Below are 23,880 nucleotides of genomic sequence, written 5' to 3' on the forward strand. Positions count from 1 at the left end.
CTCCTCTGTCAACTACCACATCATCACCCTTGCTTGCATTCTCCGCGCCTGCTCCCCGGGCTCTGTCTGCGTGCTTTTGCTGCCATGCAACAAGGCTCGCATTCAGGCGCTCACGCTCTGACTAACTTTAACTCCCACAACTCTCCGGTATGTTGGCTGTTTTCCGTCGACCGTCCGTTCTCCCAGGTCGGTGCTTCGTTCAAACATTCTGCAAGGTTTCTCAACACAGTTTCCCGACAATCGTGGGTCTACTCCCGACAGCTGACGCATAGTTTGCGGGCAATGAACTGTGCGAGTGACCAGGGAGGACATAATAACATCCCGGTTTCGCATTGCTCGACATGTGAGTGATTCTCGCGGCGCATATATTCTGCTCTTGACAAAGGGAACCACCTCTCGGGATCACCGGGCACGGCTCGCCGTTAACCGGTAGGCTCACAGCTAACTCCCCACGGGGAAGGCAAGAACCGCTCTTCTAAGTGTTCCTCTCTGGTTGCGATGGCGCCGTCTCGTGTGGATATTCATCTCACGCCGACAATTTGGTACTTGCAGGAACCATCGCGGCACCGAGCCTCCCAAGGATTTGGCGCCGCTGCCCAATGTTTGTGGCTGGGCGATTTGAAGGGTTTGCTGTCAACATCTATTGTCCATTCTTCCCGATCATCCTCATAAAACTCGCCTGCGTCCTCGGATCCCAACTAATGTCGACTTGGCGTTTGAACATGGTCCGATGAGCTCAAGGTCAACGTGGTCAACCTGCCGTAACGCTCAATCTCCACGTCGTCGGCATACATCTCGTGCTCCCCGCCAATACTCCGCCTCGTTCTCGCGTCGGGCATCGTGATCATCGACCTCAGAGTTCTTTATTCATGCCACATCATTTATTCACCGCCTTCCCTGACTCCAGCCTCGATCGACCTCCCTCGGACGTTATAGGGTCATGAATGCTCCCAGGCAAGGCACTTCCACTATACCCATTGGCGGCATCCCGTTTATTGCGCGCTCGGAGCCGCCATCGACTTCTTCGCCGCGGGACCGTTCACGCGGCGTCGCGTGGCTTAACGTGGCTTTGAACACCCACTCTCCTCGTTGCTACCATACGTCGCGCGCCGTCATCGACCTGAGCGCTTCCCACGACACGCTCTTTCAGCCCTTGTGACAGAGGACGTGTTCCCGCGTTCATGCGGCTCTGCGCTGAACTCAAAACCTCGACGGCCCGACATTGCTCTTCCAAGCAGCGGTGATGAATGAAAGTGCGTGTTTCCTCTCACACATCTCCAAGTCTTATCACCGCCGCGCATATTTCCGACCTCCAGTGTTCAGTGCCCTGCATCTCGAAGCCAACGATCCTCGGCCTTCCAGAAGTTTGTAAAATTTAGTGCAAATGGCTCTCAAGAACTCAGCCCTGTAATTCAGATATGAATGTGCCTTTGATATGTTTCCTTTCCCCGGGCCGTCATAAGCCAGGCGTAGGCATGCACGCAGTAAGCGTTCATTCCCACGTCGGATCTCGTGACACCATCCCGACATCGTCGATATTCTTCGATTCCCGCGCTCAGAGCTATCACGACTTGCACGGAGCCCACCGCACCATGGCGACCTGTCGCTATGTTGGTCCCTGCTGTGGGCGCGTTCACTTCGAAGAACGCTGCGGGACACAACAGGCTGCCATAGGAGCCCATGTTCAGGTTCTATGCACTGTCCACAACTCCATAGGTGGGAGGTGGGTGCCAGCCCAAGCCGGTGGAGACTCACCGTGCTCTCACAGAGCTTGACGACGCCCTGGGGCGAACATTCCTCGAGGACAAAGTTCGGTGGCGCGCAGCAGCTTCCTTACTGGAAGGTTCGAAGCCCGCCGCCCGCGGCCGCCCTCGGTGGTTTATGACCTCCAGGGCAAGGCGCTACATACCCGCATGCGAGTGAGTTTGCGTTGTTTTGTCGACTTCTTGAGCCTATCTTCTCGCCCCCATTCAGTCGTTCTGTGCCCGCAGGTTTCGGAACTGCGGTCGCGACCATGCTCGCTCCGCCCCGCGAGCTCCGTTCGCGCAGCCCGTGCTCCCCAGAACTCATACCCGGTGCGCCGCTTTTGGTTTCTTCCCGCGATAATTGTCTGGTTTGCGGCGCGGTTGCTGACGGGAGGAGTCACTGAGGCTTGGCCCCAGATCCCGCTCAGAGGCAATCTCGGACCGCTGCTGGGAAAACGCTCTCGCACCTCCGCCACGGAAAGCATCGGGTTAGCACTTCTCACCGTCGCCGCTCTGGGTGTCCACCGGGCGGCGCGCGAGCCACGTCCAATGATGGATCAAGTCATTGGCGGCCGCATGAAGGATGGTGGTGTTCGGAGTCCGGACGGGTTGGGATCGCCCCGCTCGAGGCCGTTGAGGAGGTTAGTGTGCACGTGGTCCACATGGCGCGCATGTTTGTAGACATCCGATGACGATCGCCGGGGCTTGACTGTCGCCGGAGCTTGACGGGCTAGCTGCGTCTTGCTGCACGACGGGTCACAGGGTAAAAATCATTGTCAACGGTGAGAGCGAGAACGGCACAACCCATCTCGCAAAGGCGCCTATCTAGAGCTACGGCCGGAACAGCGGGAGCTTCAGCTTCGGACGTCCTCACGTCCCCACAGACGATTCGATTTCCAGGACGTTCTTGAAAGCAGCGGATGAGGGCGGCAAGAGGAACGGGAGTAGGAGAGTGGGCGTTGCATCAGCATTTGGCGGGCATCATAAGCAAGTATGGGGCAAAATTAAAGTGGCCGGCGAACCCTGGAGGCACCGATCCTCAACGCAAGGGGCCGCCGCGCCAAATTAAACGGGTCGACGATGCGCCTCCACCACCATCAACGTGTTCTGCGAGACTGCAACTAGCTGCAGCCACCACCAGCGGCCCCCACCGTCGACGAGCACTACGGGTGCAGTGGTCCTCGCGACGACGGTGATGCGCTCTGCGTCATGGTTTTGCGCTTGATCGCAAAGGCAAATGCCCGGACGTCCTGCCCAGAGCGGTGGGCGACTCGGGCGGGGCGCGTCAAGGAGAGGCCGAAGATGCGGAAGCGCCCGCGGGCGAGAGGCTTCTGACCTTTCTGACCGGAAAAGGGCGGTCGCAATGGTGTGTAATTACGGCAAACCTGGGGCTGAAACGGCGTAGTGATGCCAGCAACTAGCTTGCGCGACTTGTGGTAGTCTGGCGTTGGACGCCGAGCTTTATGTACATCTGTGCGGGACGACGTGTGCCCGTCGGCGGCCGGGCTCGCACGCGATGTCGCGCGAGGCAGGGGCGGGCGGACGGCGCAGCGGTCGCCGTTGAGGTCAGAGGGCGTCGTTTCCCGAGTTTGGTTCACGTGCGCGGAGGGCATCGCGGCGAAGGTGGACATCACGGGCCACGGCGCAGGTTCCGTTAACGTTATACTACTACTTGTCGTTAGAGGATTGGCGAAGGCGGAGCGTTGCTTAGGGCGTACGTCAGTCCCAGTGTCTGGACTCGGGGCGCTCCTCTCGGAGATGTGCGCGGCGGACACCGATGAGGCATATATCTATTTGCCGCTATAGGAGGGGTATCCGACAAACCAGGGAGGGTTGCGCCGGTGGATGTGATGCGTCAGCAGAAGACGGTTTGAAGGATGTCCGTTAGTTGGGCGACAAAGACGGTCTGCGGCGGAAGTGGTGCAAAGCGTGCAGACGACGGAAGGGGCAACGAGGGCAGGTTGTTATGTGAGCACGGAGGGGGGGAGGCGCAGCATTGTCGTGGGCAGCGCGGAGCGATTTGCGCGATGGCGAGCGTGGGAGGTGGGAGGGGCGGCGGATGCGGATTGGGCGCGGCGGGCGTCTTGGTCGCGTGGGAGGGAAGGCCCTGGAGAGGCTCGGCAACGGGCCACCGGCTGGATCGGAGATCGTGATGCCCCCGGGCGGTGGGTCTCTGAGCGCGGTGCGCCGGTGCCGTCGACGCGGGTCCTGGCCCTCCAGATTGTAACTTATAAGTTTCCTCCAATGCCGCCCGGACGCCTTCCCCTGGCCAATGCCTTTCGCTCGCTGTCTGCCACCCACCACCATCTCCCGCTCTCGTTGACTCCCTCCCCTCTGAACCCCCTTCTACCCACTAGCATCGCGTGCGATGTACCGCCGACCAACCCTGCGCCTCGAGCCCGACATCACCAGGGAAAAACGATCGACCCTCTACGAACTGCCGTCCGCGGGTGCAAGCGATGACTACCCCCACAACTCCGTCTTCCGGTGCGTCCGTTCTTCGCATTGGCTGCGCATACACCCATGTAAAGCCTCTCCCTCGCTTCCCTCTTCTGCGCGTGCGCATACATGCAGCTCGGCGCAGCTCGAGGTCCACGTCCGCAGTCAGTCCATAAAGATTCACCGCGCAGCGAACTACGACATCCGCTCCCTGCCCGTCTTCGGAGACCATGACAAAGTCTCGGGCAACGTCCTCCTCGACCTCAGCCTCTGCTGCGCCCCCGGGCGTTTAACGGTCTATGTGCGTCTCCCACCTGCTTCCGCTTTTGGCAAGTTTCCTGACCCATCCTATCCGCACAGCTGCAAGGCTCCTTCCTCTTTGCATCCCCCAATATCGGCAACCAGGAGCTTGACGACTACGCAACGCCCAGGAAGGAAAAGAACCGCCATGTATTCTTCACCGCGTCCGAGTCGCGCCCCACCGGCGAGCTCGATTCCCCACGCTCGACGACTTCCCTGCGCGACGCATTTACCGCAAGCGTTCGTTCACGTCAGCGCCGGCCCAGCCAGTCAGCACTGCGGGGAGCGCTCCGCCCGTTTCCCTTCTCATTCGAGATCCCTCGTCCGGAACAATCAGGGCAAGAGCTCCCCCCGACATTTTCAAGCGTCGCCTCGAGCGAAATGGGACCGCGGGGACGCACCGGAGTCGAGCGCGCAGAGGTCTCGTACTCCGTCACCGCGGTTTGGGAGGCGTTCGATCGAAGTGACCGCATACTGTAAGCTCCACTTTGCAATCCGCTTATCATACCTCACTCACGGGACCACACGTATTTTAGTGTCGAGGCACCCATCATCTACCAGCCAGAAGCCGACTTCCAGTCTCTCGACGGACACGCCATGCAGGGCGAATCCTGGCTAGAGATCCCGCTCAAGGCGGACAGGCCGGTACCGTTCTCGTGCGCAGTGAGTGCTCTATCCCCCACTTACCGCCTAGACGCCGACACTGACCAATGATGGTTATGTTCTCGCTTTGGTTTCGAACCTTCACCGCCAACGTGTTGCCACAAAATTTTCTTCCCTTCCTCCCGGTCTCAGGTGACGATCCCGCACCCGGCGACGTTTTCCCGCTCCAGCGCAATCTCGTACTTTGTTGTCTTCACAACGACCCCGCGGTCTGCGACGCTAGCCAGGGAGATCGCAGCCGACGCGACCATCTCTGTGTCTCTCCTCCGCGACGTTCGCATCGACATGCCCCCGGCACGCCCCGGTCATATCTCTCCCACATCGTCAAGTCCAACGACTTCGGGCGACGAGTCGGACGCGCCGCCCATAGCGAGAAATAGGCTCCTCCGCCGGGTCGTGCGTAATCCGGGGCGCACACTCGTTCGCACTGCATCCCTTACCCGCCTTAACTCCCGAGGCAGCGCTAAAGACCGCGACCGGGAGAAGCCGCTCCCTCAACTGCCTCCGCAGGGGATCGTCGAGAGCCGGGTATTGCACACCGACGTCTCGATCGGATTCCCCAAGCGTCCCAGGTTTCGCATGGAGCCAAACCAACGCCACCCGTCGTTAGATGAGTACAACACGCTCCCCGACGGCCTATACAAGGGGCGGATAGGGTTCGAGAAGCACATGATTCCCTCCTTCGACTGGGTTGGCTTGCGAGTCAAGGTGCGTCATCCTTTCATTTAGCTGAGGGCGGTTGCTGACGTTGTGTGGTTACCCAGTATTATCTGGAAGTAACGGTCATCGTTGGTCAGGACCAGATGCGCGCGCGCGTGCCGCTCCGCATAACATGACCCTGTTCTCGCTTTCACTGGTTGCTCTGCGATGCTTTGGCCGGTCCACGACACTACGACATCTGTTCTTGCCTTGTAGGCTTGCTTGTCCCTGCCTTCCATCCGCTGGTCGTGGTCTCACACCCTTCCCTGCCCTTCCCCCGCATTACATCCACTCTCCGCGGCTCATTTATTAACAAACGCGACATCGCCGCTCCGCTGAGTCCCCCCATCTCAATTTCCCTGCTCAAATCCACGGTATCATACACAATTTCGCCATCATCTGCACCCACCCGCACGCTCCCACCACGCCCCATCATGTACATACACCCGATCCCCCAGCCATTCGATACCCCGGGCCCCCGCTTACCCGGGACGCCACTTCCGCTCCCTTGCACCCCGCGACCCCTCTACCCATATGTACGTACCTACTCGCCGATGCGCCCGCCTTTACTTTATCTATCCACTCTACGTTCTACCCTCACACCCGGTTTAAACGTCCCGCATCATTCGTCTCTCTCGCTGCCTCGGCCGCTATCCTGTCCATGCTGTCCATTTCTCGCTCCTCGCTACCACACGCGCACATACACATGCCGCAGAATGCCACAAGCTTTCACATGTAGCTTCCTGCCGTCGTGCGCGCGCTGGTCGTTTCGGTTGTCTTGTATCATCAACCTTTTTCGTTCGTTGGTCTGTTTTCGTTTCGCTCCCACACGCTCCTTTAGACTGTATAACTCCTACATAGAAGTCGAATAGGTACGGGAGCACCGCCGAATGAAACGTCAAAGTCTCAGAAATCTCCCCCTCGCGTGCGCCCCGTTGGCCCCCATGCCCAGACCCGACCAGTGCGCATCGCCAGAGTCTCCGAACCATTCGCCTTTGCACGCTACTCCCTCGACCGACGACCGTGCCTGCCCGCACGTGCGCACGCGCGCCCAGACCGGGCCTTCCAGCATCCACGGACCACTGGTACTGCCAGGCACTCCCGCCGCGAGGCTCAACGTTCAACGTTTCGACGTTCACGCGCACGGTTGCACGCGCCCCGCGGGACGGTCCGCTCGGCTGGCCTACGCGATCGACCCGACGGGCATCGAGGGGCGCCCGCCCGGTGCCGAGCCGACCGGTGACCCCGGACCAGCCCGGACCCTGCGGCCACGGCGAGCGCGCCAGGCACGCTCGCCAAGGGCTTGAAGTTGCCGCCTGCGCCGTGCGTCCCGCGGGGCGCGGGGGTCCCCAGGCGATCGCGACGTCGGGTATTAGGCTGGGCGAGTAGGGAGGGGAGGCGACGCGTGTCCTGTGAAGCCGATGGCGGGAAGCGTAGACCAGGGCGGGGTGGGATCGGGCGCGGGGCGGGCGGCGAACAGAGACTCGGAGCACGCTTTGAATGAGGGATGTCGTCGGCTGACCGCGCGGACGGTGGGGTTTTCCGATTCGCGTCGTGGCGGCGGGCCTGTTGCGCTGCTTATGTGCAGGCGGCGGGTGGAGCTTGCTGTTTGGCGGGCCCTGGAGGGCACGTCAGTGAGGGCCTCAAGGGGATGAAACGATGCTTGTCGGGCGATCTGTCGACTGCTAAAACCTCCGGGCGCAGAAGTAGAGCTCGTGTGCGCGTAGTAACGTAAGGAGGCTTCCCGCCAGGCCCGCGCATTTACATACCGTGCGGGGACCGCGGGTTCGAGGGGCCCCGGCACAACTTGAGCTCGGGCTCGAACGGCGACAAAGCAACGTCCGCGCACGGCGCATGGCGGGAGGTGAGTGGACGCGCTTCGACGGCGTGGAAGCCCGTGCGTGTCGTACTTGCGCTCGACATCTCTGTCCCACGCCAGACCCCGAGGTGAATTTTCACGTAGAAGGTCTGCGGATGCATGTCACCAGTCATGACGTTGGTACCGTCACCACTCCCGTACGCCATCAGCTACTTAGAAGGTGGAACGACTCGCCAGGTGGGTGCGCCCGTGCGCCGGCCACACCTTTGTCAGGGATCGGCTTACTGAGAGGGCCCACGGGATGATGACCGCAGCGCGAGCGCACGAACTGTGAGCTCATCATCGCCCCTCGCGCCGGTGGTTGGTTTGAGATTTCCTCTTGGCTGACTCTCATCTCTGTGTGTTGAACAAGACAATGAACACTACCAAAACAAGACAACGTACGTACAATACAATACAAATGACGGCGCACCGCAGACAAGACTTGTGCGCATGGACGACGACGTTGGAAGGCACGAAACCAGGCCCATCAACGGGCTGCGCGAGAAGGCGTGGGTTCCGGGAAGGGCCCACCTCTCAGGGGGTGGGCTGACTCAGGGACAGGGCCGTGGGGATATGTTTTCTGTCGCGTTCTGATCCGGATAATCGTTCATCGCGCGCAGATTGTAGAGTTTGCGGCGGACTTCATTTTGCGATAATGGAGGAAAGACGGCGATGTTGTTTCCAGAACTTCCGATGATGTGCCAGCCCCGTGATGGTGCGGGGTGGGAGCGCGCGTCGGGCAGAGCGTGGTGGAGAGAGCGGAGAGGACGTGGTTATAAGTCTGCGAGTTGGACTGCACCCGTTGCTGCCACTGGCGTACAGTACAGAGTCCGTAAGCGGCGGGATCGAGAAGGTCCAGGAACGCACCAGGTAAATTTTTGCGCTCTGTGAGAGGTGGCCCTACTGCACCCAGCTGGGACGCTCGTGGCGTACTTATCCAACGTCGCCCGTGTGCCCAGCGCCCAGCGCTCAATGCTGCTCACGACGGTCTCCGCTCGGAGATTGTGGGTGATTGCAAACGGTGGTCAATGATGTCGAAGGAGGTCACGACTCCCGGGTTGAGGACCACGGCTGCCTCGCTGCATTCGCGGGAAGATCTGAGTAGGGTCATCTTTGATCCGCCGGCGACTGCTTGACGACGTCGATGATGGGACCGGACAACTCGTAAGCCTGGGACTAAGTACAGCCGCGGAAGGAAATGCTCACACCATTTGTGATCAGAATGTTCGAAGATGGGACGCCGACTCATCAGTTGGAATTTGGAGTGGGATGTGAGCTGTCGGCTAGCGCAGCGTGCCCGAGTATTCATGCGCACCGAACCAGATCTGAAGGAGCAGCGATACAGAGCCCCATTAACATGGGTACACCCACCTCAATAGAGAGGTCCAAAGGACCTCAATGTGTTCAAGGATGTGTTTACTGCGAAGGTACTTACCTTGAACGTCAATCGCCGCCGTGCATCCGCTACCCCAATCGCATCGTCGAGGATCGCCCATGGGGTTGGTGTCGAAACGAGATGACGGAACAGTTTGCGCTGACGTGACACAGAACACTCGTTTCATGCGCCCTGCTGCACCTGAGATCACAATGTTAACGGCAACATGGACGGTAGAGGTAACTCAGAACCTGTACTCATAATCCATCATGAGCGTCGGCTGGTATGTGCGAGGGATTTCAGTCCCGCGTGCTGGGCTTGGGATCCATGCTGGCATGATTATCAGCCGCTCCTTTCGGATATCGCTCATGCGGGGTGTTGGGATAAGTAATGGGCTTGACTGTGCTCGAAACATGTGGAGAAGCGAAGGGATACGGCGGCGGCGCAGCTATCGTCATACTTTGTCAGGCTGAATTTCGCACATATATCCAAAGGTGCTGAGGTCTACAAGTTGAGTAGCTGTGGCATGCGTAAATATTCTAGATACTGGATTGATTATAGAACCTATTAGATGCCGTACCCTGCACTGGCCCGCACGTGGACTCGGCGTTAGAAATGAGCTTCAGATTCACAGCATCCACGAAAGCATCTGGATTGCCTGGTGAAGAGTCGAAGCAAAAGACTGGAACAGGGATTCTGCGGCGACCGTCACAGATTGACTGAACTTCCCGTGTGGGACTCGCCGCGTGCTGCAGATCGTTTCCCACGAATAGGCTCGGGCTTGGCCGAACTTGTTCTGTCCACTGCCTTAGAACTTCCGTGGTCTGCCTTCCTTCGTCAGAACATCAGCCCTATCATGGGGATGCATGTGGACTTATAGATGACGGGAAGCATCACCAGGTCTCATAGATGCTGTATTTCCTCACGCCGTGCAGGCTCACCGGATTTACATATGTACCGTCTCCCAGACATGCCATTCGTCCGTCAATTGCACAACAGCATCGCAACAGAGCTCTGTTCCAGGTACTATGTAGTAGCATCAGCATCAATATTGACTATATTTCCTGGCGCTAGTACAGGTTGGGTCAACTTCACCGGCTCTCAACTAGTGTTGATGCTCAATATGCAGCTTTATTATTATTATTATTCTCATTCTATCCCTATGTGTCACATATGAGCGCGTGTAACTACACAGCTAAGAACGTATCCCGCATTCGTGCTCAATATGCAGCGTCCGGTGACGACTGGCCAGTACTACTTGAGGCGCGCACATGTGACACGTGATCAAGTTGCCGTACAGAGTGCCGCATACATCCTGCACTAGCCAACTCCCCATGTCCTGATACCTCGCGTCGCCTCCCCATTCCATCTTGTCATGACCGACCATCCAGCGCTATCATGGGAGGCTATGCAAGACGGGACCATCTTCTACAGGCGACACCAGCTGTACACCATCCCTGACAAGCTGCCAGGCGACCTCCGCGACTTCATTGTTGCTGGGTGTCGGTATGGCGGACCCATTGGCATGTCGCCCTCATGCTTGTATGCACTTTTTCTCACAGATTTCTCTAGCTGTAATGCGAGACACGACCAAAATGGTCGTCATTAGTCGCGGGGGGCCGTCCTTCTCCAAGTCTCAAATCCAGATATATTCTCCTGCGGGGGAGGCACTCTTGCTCTTCAGTGTGTGTGTGCTCTCATATTTTTCTTTGAATGTACGCGCACTACTGACCGCTCGCGATCGCGCAGTGGGACCAAGGCAAGATCATACGTTTCGGGTGGACGGGTGACGAACGTTTGGTCGTCCTCAACGAGGAAGGCGTGTACCGCATATATGACCTTCAAGGCGAATATACCCAGTACTCCCTCGGAAGTGAGGCGGGAGAACTTGGCATTGTGGACGCAAGGATACACGAGTCGGGGCTCGTCGCGCTCACCGGTCAACTGACGTTCTTGGAAGTGAAGGAGTGGACGGGCGGAAAGCCGTTGACATTGGCAAACCCTGGTGCGTGCTCGTATACCTCTACTGTTCATCCAACATGGACTCAGAATGCTCGTCCTGCTCCCGCCTCCTCTCCCACGAACAGGACTGGCCCAGCCACCACAGTCATGGACCGTCATTCCCCCAGACCAGACCATCTCGCGACATGTCGAGGTGCTTCTTTCGGTCGATCAGACCATTCTCAGCGTGGACAACTTGGAGAACATCGACCAGCGTATATCGCGCGGGCCGTTCACCCACATGTCGCCTTCACCGAATGGCAAGTCGCTCGCACTCCTCACCTACAACGGTCTCCTGTGGGTCGTCTCCACCGACTTCCAACGTTCTTTGGCGGAATTCGACACAAAATCGGTCGCCGGTGCAACAGGGGAAGTGCATCAGGTTGAGTGGTGCGGGAATGACGCGGTCTTGGTGACTTGGAACGGGTTGGCGGTGTTGGCTGGGCCGTTCGGAGACACACTGCAGTGCGTAACAGATCCTTCTTCATGCGACTTGTTTGCCGACATTTTGTCGCCACTAGGTACTTCTACACAGGGTCGACATTCGCTATGACCGAGCCGGATGGTATTCGCATTATTGGACCCGACACATGCGACTTTGTGCAGAAAGTGCCCACGTCATCCGTGTCCGTCTTCCGTCCAGGTTCAACGTCACCGTCGGCCATTCTTTTCGACGCCTTTGAGAACTTCTCCAAGCGGTCACCGAAAGCAGACGAAATGATCCGCAGTATTCGAATCAACCTTGCTACCGCCGTGGACGAATGCATCGACGCCGCCGCGCGGGAATGGGAACCTTACTGGCAGCGTCGTTTGCTCAACGTGCGTCGCTTCTCGTTCTGCCACATGACCCGTCCTTATCCCACTATTCGTAGGCTGCAAAGTTTGGCCGATCTTTTCTCGACATGTACGATCCTACGGACTTTGTTAACGTCGGCCAAGCACTCAAGGTCCTCAACGCCGCCCGCTTCTACGAGATCGGCATCCCGCTCACCTACGGCGAATATACGCAGCTCTCTCCTTCCCACCTCATATCCCGCCTTCTCTCCCGCAATCTACACCTTCTCGCCCTCCGCATCTCCTCATACCTGTCCCTCCCTCCCAACGCTGTTCTCAAGCACTGGGCGTGCGCCAAGATCGCGCGTTCAAAACCCGTGGCGGGCTCAGGGGGTGAGGACGCGGGGGATGAAGCGCTGTGCCGGATGATCGTAGAGAAGTTCAAGACGTTGGGTGGTGCCGGCGTGAGCTACGCAGACATCGCGAAGCGAGCATGGGAGGTCGGCCGTACGGCGCTGGCGACACGGCTGCTGGATCACGAGACGAGGGCGTCGGACCAAGTGCCGCTGCTGCTGAGCATGAAGGAGGACAAGCTCGCCCTGGAGAAATCGGTCGAGAGCGGGGACTCTGACCTCGGTGAGTGTTGACTCTTTTATGCGCGGAACAAGGAGGTGTTTATGCAACCCGATGCCGTCCAGTGTACCATGTACTGCTGCACCTGCAGAAGCGCATGTCGCTTGGCTCGTTCTTCCGCCTCATCGAGGAGGGGGGCCCGAAGCTTGCGCCGGCGAGTCGCCTGCTGCAAGTGTACGCGCGCGAACAGAACCGGGACATGCTCAGGGACTTCTACTATTCCGACGACCGTCGAGTGGAGAGCGCAGTACTTTGCCTAGAGGATGCTGCTGTCGCAACTGTACGGTTGTTTCTTCACGAGTACTAGACCGCTAACTGACACACATCGGCAGGACCCCGGCGCAAAACTCACGTCAGTCAAGGCGGCGCAGAAGTTCTTTTCGGAGGACAAGGACCGCGGGTTTGAGGCCAAGGTCTGTGTGCCCCTGTACAGACACCGGTGCGTTGCGCTTACGATGCACGTTCGCAGATGATGGATGAGAGCGTGCGCCTCATGACGCTGCAGCAGACACTGGAGAAGGAGGCCGATGGTAAAGTGGCGTTCTTCGGGCTGAGCGTGAACGAGACGATCCGGGAATGCCTCATCAACGGCATGTCGAAACGCGCGGACAAGGTCAAGTCGGATTTCAAGGTCCCCGACAAGCGGTGAGTCCGCAACCTCCTCGGGATGCCCGATCCGCTCGCTCAATCAGATCTCGCAACAGGTTCTGGCACGTCAAGATGCAGGCTCTCACTGCCATCCGAGACTTCGAGGGCCTCGAAATGTTCGCCAAGTCGAAGCGCTCTCCGATCGGGTACGAGGTTTTCGTGAAGCACCTCGTGGAGAAGGGCCACCAGAAGGAGGCACTTTCGTACGTGCCCCGGTGCGACGGCCCGAAACGAGCAGACCTGTATGTGCTGGCTGGTGATTGGCGTGCGGCGGAGAAGGAGTGCAAGGATCGTAATGACAAGGCCAAGCTCGAGTGAGTGCTTTCCCCATGGCAGTTCCTTTATTCGTCGCTGATGATGTTTGTGATTTACAGACAGCTGAAGGCTAAGGCGCCGAATTCTCTGATTCAGAGAGAGCTGGAGCAAGCTGCGGCGTCGATGAAGTAGTGTACCATGTGCTCGCGTATACCTGGATGTCTGGAACAGGATCCATCCCACGTTCTATTTGCCACATTCTATGCATTGGATTACCCTGGATGACGGTGCAGGACATACAATCGGATGATGATGCTTCGATCCACGACACCACCGGAGGAACGAAGTCGGACCCCTCGGTGGCGACTTGCCAATGCTGTCTCTCGTCTCTCGTTCCGACCCCTGACTCTACACTCGCCCCGGCTTCGTAGAGGACACTCAACTGAACGCATTGAGGGGTACAAATTATATCTTGGGGTCCTTTGAGCGAGCGGAGGCTTGTCTTGACGTGCCGTAGAGACCGTCTCTTCGTCTTGACGGAACATGCCATGGAGGTGCTTCTTATAGCGTGGTTCGCGACGTGATCTTGCGTCCGCGCAACCGTTTGGAGGTCGGAAGTACGGTCCCGAGCGTGGCGGCCCGTTGAACGAAAGATGTCAATACCGGATGGGTGGAAGGGGCTCGGCACGTATAGCCGACAGGTCTACAGCGTTGTCGGTCGCGTCGTCAATCTCTCCTATGAGCACACTGAGAGCGAGTGAGCAAACGCTTCCTCAAATGCGGATGAAAACAAAAGCAGTAGGACGAGGTGGGGGTTGTGGATGCAGGAGAGGTGAGACTGTACGCACATCTGATCACCCTTGACGAGATACAGACCCAGAGGTATCTCCTCCACACCCTCATCCATGCTGTAAACGCGCTCCTTCGAGTCTGAGAGAACGACGTTGGATTTTTGGTCGAAGCCCGCCATCATGCCCTGCGTGATGTGACCAGATCAATCCGGCAGGAACATACGTAAACGAACACACGAGGAAGATGAAGACGGTGTCAGTTCGGGGCAGCACAAGCAGCGAAAGCGAGCGGCGCACCACGATCGCGCGGCCGTCCTGGAGAATGAGCAGGACGCGGTCTGTCGGATTAGAGCGTGGGTTAGCGAGGTCAAGCATCTCCTGGTGTGCATACGCACGGTCGACATAGCTCTGGAGGCCAGCCATAGCCTTTAGGCGCCGACTGTGGGGACAGAGGACGCGGTTTGGACGAGAGTTCGTCGTCGCGCCCGTCTCCTCGCCCGTCGGCCACAATCCCCAGAGCGGTGGCCGGGGCCCGCCTCTGCCCTAGTGCGTGCCGGGGTCCTGTGAACGCTACACGTGACAGGACGCGCCGGAACGCGCTTCAAGTCTCGAGACGAATTCCGCGGAGCCTGCTGACCTCGACTCGACCGGCGACCCGTCCTGCTCGCCCTCCCCCGGACCGCTTTTCACCTCGTCGTATTTACGGCACGCACCCGTGACACTCATATCGAGAGCTGCATAAAGCCGTCAACACCGCCGTCAAGATGGTCGTGTCTCTTCCCCCGACCGCGTCTCTCGCCCGGCCGATAGGAACAGGAACATGTACGCAGCTTGGCTTTTGCTCGCCTCATTCGCCGTCTCTGCGCTTGGGAAACCCAAGCCCCCAACACGCAAGACTTGCAGCGTTCCTGCAATTGGAGGCGGCGAGGATGATGGGCCCACGATCAACAAGGTTTTCAAGACCTGCTCGACGCACTCGAGAATCGTCCTTGACAAGTACTACGTCGTCGACACACTCCTCCTCACGAAAGACTTGAATGATGTGGAGATTGAGCTGAGCGGTACAGGTGAGTCGCACAGCATGTAACGTCGTGTGCATGTACCGAGCGCAGTCACTCTACAGTGCAATACACTCCCGACATTGCCAAATGGTCCCCGCAAAGCCTTTTCTTGACATACCAAAATGCGTACGTCCTCAGTATGCACCCTTATTCCAGGGATCTCATGTGCATAAATAGCACGACGTTCTGGTTCCTTTCTGGTAACAACATCCACATGTTCGGCGGAGGAACGATTGACGGCAACGGGCAAGTCTGGTGGGACACTCTCAACAACACCGGCGTACGTGCACCCTTCACTCCACTACATGACAGACTCCTGACTCGTGACCTTGTTATCTTAGAACTCTGGAACCGCGGGAGGGTCTTCCACCACTTTCGCACGTCCTATCCCTCTGACGGTAGGGAATGCCACCAATGTCGTCGTCGAAAACATTCGTGAAATTGGCTCTCCCTTCTGGGTAAGAATGCACTGGATGCGTAATTTCCTTAACTGACCTTTAATCTGGTTGGCCAGAACAACGTATGTCGAGACCGGCTTGCGAGCTCGGCGGCTGGTGCTGACAAGCATCTTCGAAGTTCGTCTACCAGAGCAACAACGTCACCTACAAGAACATCAAGTATGTCTCTCACAATATTTCAATGCTGTGTACCTCCGTTGATGTCCTGCCAGCATCCGTGCGGTGTCGTTCTCTAGCAGCCCGACGGCGAACTCAGGCAAGGGAACGATTGCGAATGCCAGGTTATAGTCTAACAGACGTCCTTGTAGATGGTTGGGATATCTATCGTTCAAACCAGGTAACCGTTCGGGACTCGGTTGTGCTTAATAACGACGATTGCGTTTGTGAGTACGCTACGTGTCTTTATGTGCTTCGCTGACACACGGGTCAAGCCTTCAAACCGAATAGCACAAACATTATAGTTGCCAACATGATCTGCAACGGCTCTCATGGAATCTCCGTCGGTAGCCTGGGACAGGTAAGATCCATTTCGATCGACTGTGCAAGCTTTGTTCACAGCGCGAGTATCGCTAGTACGCTATGGAGACCGACATCGTGGCAAACGTCTCGGTCACGAATGTAACTATGATAAATGCGCAGAACGGCGCGCGTATCAAGGTCTTTGGTGGGAACCCCAATCCGAGTAAGTTTCGAACGAGTACTTGCCACGCATGCGATCCTGACGAACTCACAGACAGCACTGTTGGTGGAGGATCTGGCTACGTGAAGAATGTCACCTTCACCGACTTCTTCGGTGCGCATCCAGTCCCCTCGTAATGTGGCATCGCATTCTCACTTCTTCACATTGTAGTCCAGAACGTGGATAACCCGATTCTCATCAATCAGGCAAGCACACCACTGGATCATTTTGGGTCTGTCCTGACGCAGGCGCTGGCAGTGCTACTCCACGAACGCCGCTGTCTGCGCCCAATTCCCGAGCAAACTTACCATTTCAGATATACATTGTGAGTGGTTCCTATCCTTGATTTAGCCGCACAGCTAATCGATTCCCAGACATCAACGTTACTGGTACATCCTCCGGGCACGAAGGAAGCGTCGTGGTGGATCTGGAGTGCTCCGACATCTGCGAAGACATCACTGCGACAGGAACGAACATCTCAGTTGGCGGAAGCAACAAGACCGCGACGTATGTGTGCAAGAACATCGGGACCACTTCAGAGGTGAGCAGCCTCTGGAGCTCTCGGCGAAATTCCAGCTGAATGTTTCATAGCTCGACTTCGAATGTGTGGCACCTAGCACCTAGTCTTTTTCCCGCACGGGAAGGAATTCACTACGGGTTTCACTTGTACATGAATAGGTCAAATATGATTCCAGGGCGACTCCATGGTCGATTCCATGACCCATTTTGCGCATGCAATAGCATTGAAACGTCTTGGAATCGGCCTCTTGGACGCAATCTCGACTTTATTGATTACGCGCGCTGCTCAGCAGACACGCGGTGTATTGTACAGATAAAACGACAGTGAATGGAAGGGAGAGTACAGGTACAATACACGCGAGAATACAGCAACCGAATCGAACGAAGTCTATACAACAGGCGGCCCCTCCTCAAAAGTCCGCAGTCCGCAGGCCGGACGAATCCGACTCGCTCCGCCCGCGGTTCCGCCAGTGCTCGTGTGGCACGCCCCAGGAGGTCGGGGTACTGTCTGCCCTGCTCCGCTTCCCGTCGAGGTCGGCGCCGGGCGCGAGGCCGGACGCGGGCGCCATGCCCTTCTCGCGCCGCTGCTGCTCGTAGATGAGGAAGGAGAAGAGGATCGCGTCGAGGAACGGCGCGAGCGCGGGCGCGACGTCGAGCCCGCCGCTCCGCGCGGACGAGAAGAAGCCGTACGTCGCCCGGCGCGTTTCCGCCACGGGCTGCTCCGTCTCCTCCTCGACGAGCTGCCGTCCGGGGGGAAAGAGGAAGGAGAGGGCTCGGTCAGGACGGCGCAGGCGGCGGGATGAGGTGGGCTCACCTTGAGCGAGCCGCTCCACCTCTGGCGCCATACGTACGCGCGGCCGTTGGGCGCGACGAGCCTGCGCGACCTGCGATGCGAAGGCGAGGGCTGAGGTGAGCACTACCCTACTACACCACAAGTACTGCGGCGGGCTCGGAGGAGGGCGCTGCGCGCATTTCGGGCCGCCACCGACGAACCGCACCCTGATCCGCAGCCACGGCGCGATCGTCAGTGGCGGCTCATTATGGCGATCCGCTCGAGGTCCCTCCGCCGGCGCGCCCGCGGAGCTGGCGGCGGGCGGCGGGCGATCTGGGCGGCATCGACGTCGCCGTCGCGACCCGCCTGCAGCAGCTGGTACCCAAGCACTCACCCGTCGATCCGCCACGGCAAGCACTCGACCGAGCGGCTCCACCAGCCAGGGCCGTCCATGGGCAGCCACTCCTGCTCGTGCTCGTCGAGGTCGAGGTCGGGGTCGAGGTCGTCGAGGTCGTAGCCGGGCCCGTCGAGGTCGTCGCGCTCGCCCGCGCCGCCGTACGCGGCGACGACGTGCCGCATCGCGTCGCGCACGGTGATGAGCGCGTGCGCGTGCGCGGGGGCGGGCGTCGAGACGTCGAAGAGGAGCGCGCCGGACGCGCCGTCGACGACGGTGCTGTTGAACGGGTCCGGGGACTCGAACATGAGCGAGAGCGTGCCGGGGGGGCGGCTGAACGCGGGGGACGCCTTGTAGGTGCGCCGGGTGGAGCCAGAGGCGCGGAGCGAGTTCGAGGGCGAGAGAGGGGAGTCGGGGGAGAGCGGGCTCGTGAGGACGATGGACATGGTCGCGCGCGGGTGGTGTGAGTTGGGACGCAGGAGATTGGCGGCCCAGGAAGGTTCCGGAGATTAATGAGGGCGCGAGAGGCGCAGTGCGAAAGCGAAGGTCGGGAGGAAAGGACTGGCTGGAGGGCACTAAGCTGGGAGCGCGGGGAGGCTGAGTTACGGTGGTGGGCCCGTCGCGTGCCCTGCTGCCATATATACGCCCGCGCCCTACCACCCACGTCCGCACATCCGCCGGCACAATATATGAGACCGCTCACGCGTCGTTGGGTGTGGCAGGATCGTGAACGATCGCGGGGCCGCTCTGGATCCACGCGCACCGCCGCGGGATCGCGGGCGGCTGCCCCATCCTGGTGTGTTGCCGCCGGTTCAGCCCTACGACGCGCCCGCGTGTCCCGCGTCCGTCTCAGGTGGGCCGTCGGGGTGCTACACATTGCGCAGTGGCACCCTCGCCGTTTATCCGAGCGTCCTCCCCTGGCCGCTTGTCTGCTTGTGTGCGCGCGTCGGTCTCGTCGCCTTGTTTCAACGTTGAGCGACGGAAAGGAGTAAGAGGTGACAAGTCCTAGTGGCTTGCGCACGCGGGGTCGTATGACGAGTTCGGTGCTGAGTGGTGGCTTAATGAGGCGCCGTTCGAGGACTTCGGCCAGTCCAGCCGTTAAGTGCCGAGCAGCGGGAGGCCCATGAGGGTGTCAATGCTGGTGCGGAGCCTCGAGATTGCGTGCTTGAAGGGCACTGTGTTGCCGGGCGGAACGCCGGTGCTCCGTTTGCGATCGTCCCGAACTTCGTGCGCTCGGATCCAGCCGCAAGGAGTGAGTGATCTTACTGGGAAGACTGGTCTCAGCATACCCACACCAAGAACGAACAAGACTAGATGATGTGTCGTCTAAATCCGCCGCGCCACCGCAAACTATGGAATACCACAAGCGGAGACGACGTCTGACAACTTCCGACTCCTTGAATCGAGAACGTACCCTCATAGGCTCAACCGCCTCAGAAGCGGAAGCTTGAAGATACAGAGAGCATTCTGTAGACCTAGGAGCAGATGAGGGTCAAGGCGCAGAGGAGGAGGAGGAGGAGGAGGAGGAGGGTGCCGCCGCGGGTGGGAAAGGCACACGTGACACGCTTAGAGGGCGTAGGACGCGGACGCCGCTTTCTCTCCCATGCCCACCCTGATCCCTCCCTTCCTTCTTTGCTATCGCTCATGCGTACGCAAAAAAAGACCCCCGCGCGATACGCGCAAGCCTGGTGCGTGTACGCGCTCTACAGTCACGTCCGCGACTCAGAGTCGCCCTTGTCCGCGTCGAGGTCCCGCTGGTGAGCGGCAGTGGCGCCCTCCCCACCCAGGTGTATGCTCGTCAGCGCCTGGCGGCATGCGACAGCGATCGCCCTCCCCACGACCACCGCCCTCTGCTTCCCAGTATCTGGCTTCCCTTGACGTTGGCAAACATCCGCAGCAGCGCGCCGCACACCCGCTCCGTCTCGCGGATCTGCATCTGTTCACGCCACATCCCACTCCCTATGCCGGAATAAGCACCACACCGGGGGCATTTCCCGATGAGACAAGCCGTTTCCTTGATGGCTCATATAGAATGCCTCGCGGATGCGCCATCCTGACTCATTTTGAATGTCTCTCCTCGTATCATGGGAAGCTCGAGCTCTGATTGGCTAGCAATCAATGATACAAGGATGTCCCTCAAGATGAGTTTGTGCGGTACATCAATGGGACAATCTATGTGAACAAAGCATGAAGCCGCGTGTTTCATCCGGTAATGCCCCCGGTGCCAATGCGTTCTGGCCGCCGCGCCACGCCGCGCTCTCGCCTCCAGCGCGCGCGCGTCCGCCGCCGCCGTAATGTCCGCAGGTCAGGTCCCGCCAACCCGCGCGGGTCACCCGCAACCCCTACCTGCGCTGAGCCTGCAATCACGCAGGTATGATTTTTGGTTCGCCATCTGTATTGCTTTACTGATTTGCCATCTTCTTTCAGCACTCCTATGAACCATGGAGCCGCTGTTATCAAGTCTTTTGATCCCGACAGGCTCGGCACCGGCTCAGCGTGCTCCCACAATGTCGTAGTAACTGTAGTTGTATAGTGAATTTATTTGAGCCAGTATTCAATCTGGCTTCTACTGAATTCTGAGTGCGACCACAATCTGCTGAGCAGCCCACCCGATCCCGCCCCTTCCACAATCATTTGCTTGCAATCCGGTCAATCCCTCAGCAGCCCGGCCAGCGATTGACATCCTTGCACGAGTGTGCACTCCGCCCAAGTGCACAGAACCTTGCCAAGGACATCGTGCCCCCGGAATCACTTGGGTGGCGTACGAGGGCACGCAGGCGGGCCAAGTGCCCACCATCAAACCAATCCCTTGCTGAAATTGCGTGCGCACGGCGTAGCATTGCGTGGGATTGGCGCCGCTTGCGCAGAATTGGGGTGGATTGTAATCCGTGAGTTGCGCAGGGATCCTGCGCCACAGAATGGACGGATTGGCCGGATTGAGCACACTTACGTGCGCACGCGCGCGCGCGCACGACCGATGAGATTTTGCTGATGACACTACGAGTCTGAGGACGGTTTCTCAGACAGTTCTCGCCCTCTCCGCACCTCACTCTCTATCAAATGCATCTTTAGCTATGATCTCGAGTTTATTTGACCGCATCTGGAGTCTCTCGAAGCCTCCGGTCACTACCTGTGAGAATTCGCAGCACCTGTCAGAAACATAGATACCAGGACAACCGTTGGACGTTTACGCAGTTCACCGAGGCCCGGCCAAACTCTGCCGGAATGCTTTGACAGCCTCAGCATCTTCCATCGCTTCCGGGTGGCGTGCACGCTGCGCCTGTACATCAAGCAACTCCGCTCCCTCCCGCCCCCTCCAGGTCTCACTATCGGCGCTCTCCGAACCGGCTACTACACCAAGGGCGCGATGATTGAAGATGAGGTGTACGTCCCGTACCCTTCACTCGACCACTTCCGCCGATTTCGAAATCGTGCTGCGTTCTCGGGCTGGGAAGTAACAGCGAACGCCAGCAACCTTGGCGGCGAACCACCTCCAGCCCTCCCTTGTTCCGGCGCTGACTGGACCCCGATGTCTACCCATGGTGATCTCAATCGAAGTAACATGACATTGGACCACCACGGGACGCTATGGATCATTGACCGGGCGGTCGCTGGTATCTATCCGCGCTGCATGGAGCACATGATGCTGACGCACATCGAGAGTCCAGACACGCATCCGAAGACTGCTGGCTCTTCTTGGAAGCCGTGGGCACCGTTCATTGCTGGCCGTGTTTCCCGCGCGGAAGGCATGTACTGCGCGCGGCACGAGAGCCGTTCACAACGTATCTCAACTTTCACATTTTGCGTGCACTAACCATCGTCCGCGGCAAGTCTACGCGCCTACATCACGCCACGATCGGGTTCCAGAGCTCGTGCGACAACACCTCCTCCTTGCAAAAGTCAAGAACCACCTAGCGCAAAAACAATCAGCACTCCCCACACATCTCTACAGCGCCAACACTCACGGGGACGGAGACCGCGGGACGGCCGAGCGCGATGCAGTTCCCGTCCGCGTTCGAGATCGTCATGGGATCGTCCACGTTGAGCACCCAGAGCTGTTTCGGGTCGTCGGAGCACTCCGCGATGACCAGCGTCTGCGTCGCGCCCTCGGGCTCGACGCCGTTCGCGGTGATGCAGAAGCCGCCGCCGGTCTGGATCTGCGTCGGGACGCCCGAGCCGAGCACGGGGTGAAGGACGGTTGGGTCCGATGCGGAGCCGTCCCCGACGAGGGCCATGACGAGGCTCGCCCCGGGCTCGAGCGCCTGGGCCTTCAGCGCGAGGGTGGTGTCTGGGTGTTCAGACGTGAGCATACAGCGAGCGTCGACGGTGGGGTGCTATGAAGGACGCTTACTTTGGGTGTTGATGAAGTGCGCGCCGGAGCCGGCGGGGATGAAGTCTGCCGCGACGAACGCAGGGAGAGCGGCGACGGCGGCGAAAATGAAGGGGCCGAGCATCGTAGAGAAGGTCGTTAGGTGTGACGGCGGTCAAGAGGGCAGTTGGAGGCAAACCGGGTTCGATACGGCTGCGGTGTCTGCCTCGTTGGCTTTTATACGCTAGCATTCCATCTTAACGCTAACCGCTGCGTAAGCCATGAGAGGGTATAGCCGCTGTCAAGACTGACTCACGTACTCAGGTCTGGTGATCATCTTCGCCACTCGGTGCTCAGGTCAGCTTCCGGCGCATATGGAGTTTCGGAGAGGTAGGGGAGAGGATTGTTCCCTGGTAGTACTGGAAAACCGGATCAGTATGAACTTGTCGTTGTGGGGATAGAGACTTACAACAACTGCGATGGCTGCGCACAGCCATCACGGCAAACTGTCCCCTTCTGTGACATCGCATGCAAAGCCCGGAATTTATTCCGAAAGGCCGGAAGCTACTCCGTCCGTCAATGATTGAGTTGCGGGCAATTTTGCCCTTGAAAAGTGGACACGCACTCACGTTAGTCGCCCCAGACTAAGGCCAAAGGTCTAAACGGCGACAGAAGACCGCAGTGACACATGCGACCACTTTCGCCGGTGGCAAGACTTTGCAACGTGTTATCACTGTGCACCAAGAAATATCTCAGTAAAGAGAACGCAGGGGTGGTGGTCGGCGCGACTGCTTATCACCGGTCTGGAGTGAAATGTATGCACATACGACGCAAGCCTATGCAGGCTAATGTATGCAAGGACGTTGAAACTCGGGAGCTCCGAAAGCGCGCGGCCCTTCGGGGTCATGAGCCCGCCCGATTTGCAATGACTGTGTGGTAAAGCTGAGGACATTGTTAGCATTAGCAAACCTAGTGGACGTCGCATTTCATTCTCCGACACGCCAACAGCGGGGCGGACTGACTCATCGGGGAGTGACCACTGACCACAAGTCGACCGTCGAGTGGACAAATCAACACTCACCTGTCGTGTCAAGGGCAGTCGACCGCGAAGACATCCCATATGGCTCTCGTGAAACAACCAGAGATCGAACAAGATCATGGATGACCGAAGTAAAGCAAGGACGTCTTCATTTCAACCCAGAATGACATTCAAACCGTGCAACATGAAGACGACGGATGGGGAGAGAATCAGACGTGGTTGCAGTTGCATTGACTTACCTGACATGCACCCGTCCTCTTACTCGAAGGAGCCTCGCATCGAAGATCCACACGCATGCCCGGACCATACCTGCATCTCCTCTTCAATACTCGTTCGAACCGGAACGACGCTATTATCGTAATCCACCCAACTGCGACAGGCGAACCCGCGAAGGAGCGTGTTAGTCTTCGGCCACATAACGACGAGGTGTACACTTACGTCGAACCTAACGGAAAAGTGGTCGTG

General features: G+C 58.6%; 7 protein-coding genes across 7 annotated transcripts; 4 read left to right on the top strand and 3 right to left on the bottom strand.

The window, feature by feature from the left end:
* Positions 1-4,113: 4,113 nt before the first annotated feature.
* Positions 4,114-5,983, top strand: BXZ73DRAFT_74910 (uncharacterized protein; the record flags this gene model as incomplete). The annotated part of the gene is made up of 6 exons (XM_048022121.1): positions 4,114-4,232; positions 4,320-4,485; positions 4,545-4,960; positions 5,021-5,147; positions 5,280-5,855; positions 5,912-5,983. 6 exons carry the CDS (start codon positions 4,114-4,116, stop codon positions 5,981-5,983), a joined length of 1,476 nt encoding a protein of 491 aa, XP_047881201.1.
* Positions 5,984-10,457: 4,474 nt separating this feature from the next.
* On the top strand, positions 10,458-13,585 carry BXZ73DRAFT_88167 (vacuolar protein sorting-associated protein 16; the record flags this gene model as incomplete). The annotated part of the gene is made up of 11 exons (XM_048024854.1): positions 10,458-10,605; positions 10,655-10,767; positions 10,832-11,087; positions 11,170-11,548; positions 11,605-11,902; positions 11,956-12,493; positions 12,556-12,770; positions 12,823-12,903; positions 12,960-13,135; positions 13,195-13,452; positions 13,513-13,585. 11 exons carry the CDS (start codon positions 10,458-10,460, stop codon positions 13,583-13,585), a joined length of 2,535 nt encoding a protein of 844 aa, XP_047881202.1.
* Positions 13,586-14,049: 464 nt separating this feature from the next.
* BXZ73DRAFT_41649 (LSM-domain-containing protein) lies at positions 14,050-14,607 on the bottom strand (the record flags this gene model as incomplete). Its single annotated transcript, XM_048018809.1, has 4 exons — positions 14,050-14,140; positions 14,242-14,369; positions 14,482-14,522; positions 14,580-14,607. The coding sequence occupies 4 exons, from the start codon at positions 14,605-14,607 to the stop codon at positions 14,050-14,052; spliced, it is 288 nt and encodes a 95-aa protein (XP_047881203.1).
* Positions 14,608-15,004: 397 nt separating this feature from the next.
* Positions 15,005-17,006, top strand: BXZ73DRAFT_88169 (pectin lyase-like protein; the record flags this gene model as incomplete). The annotated part of the gene is made up of 14 exons (XM_048024855.1): positions 15,005-15,251; positions 15,308-15,371; positions 15,423-15,525; positions 15,587-15,703; positions 15,822-15,862; positions 15,916-15,959; positions 16,012-16,086; positions 16,135-16,220; positions 16,277-16,385; positions 16,437-16,496; positions 16,554-16,588; positions 16,641-16,707; positions 16,757-16,923; positions 16,974-17,006. 14 exons carry the CDS (start codon positions 15,005-15,007, stop codon positions 17,004-17,006), a joined length of 1,248 nt encoding a protein of 415 aa, XP_047881204.1.
* Positions 17,007-17,311: 305 nt separating this feature from the next.
* On the bottom strand, positions 17,312-18,513 carry BXZ73DRAFT_98118 (uncharacterized protein; the record flags this gene model as incomplete). The annotated part of the gene is made up of 3 exons (XM_048027598.1): positions 17,312-17,641; positions 17,716-17,785; positions 18,068-18,513. 3 exons carry the CDS (start codon positions 18,511-18,513, stop codon positions 17,312-17,314), a joined length of 846 nt encoding a protein of 281 aa, XP_047881205.1.
* A 1,848-nt stretch (positions 18,514-20,361) lies between these two features.
* On the top strand, positions 20,362-21,881 carry BXZ73DRAFT_98119 (uncharacterized protein; the record flags this gene model as incomplete). Its single annotated transcript, XM_048027599.1, has 3 exons — positions 20,362-20,438; positions 20,495-20,563; positions 21,305-21,881. The coding sequence occupies 3 exons, from the start codon at positions 20,362-20,364 to the stop codon at positions 21,879-21,881; spliced, it is 723 nt and encodes a 240-aa protein (XP_047881206.1).
* A 31-nt stretch (positions 21,882-21,912) lies between these two features.
* BXZ73DRAFT_98120 (uncharacterized protein) lies at positions 21,913-22,521 on the bottom strand (the record flags this gene model as incomplete). Its single annotated transcript, XM_048027600.1, has 3 exons — positions 21,913-21,978; positions 22,033-22,355; positions 22,419-22,521. 3 exons carry the CDS (start codon positions 22,519-22,521, stop codon positions 21,913-21,915), a joined length of 492 nt encoding a protein of 163 aa, XP_047881207.1.
* Positions 22,522-23,880: the final 1,359 nt, after the last annotated feature.

This window comes from Epithele typhae, assembly GCF_022376455.1.
Source record: "Epithele typhae strain CBS 203.58 chromosome Unknown BXZ73scaffold_6, whole genome shotgun sequence".
NCBI classification, from domain to species: domain Eukaryota; kingdom Fungi; phylum Basidiomycota; class Agaricomycetes; order Polyporales; family Epitheliaceae; genus Epithele; species Epithele typhae.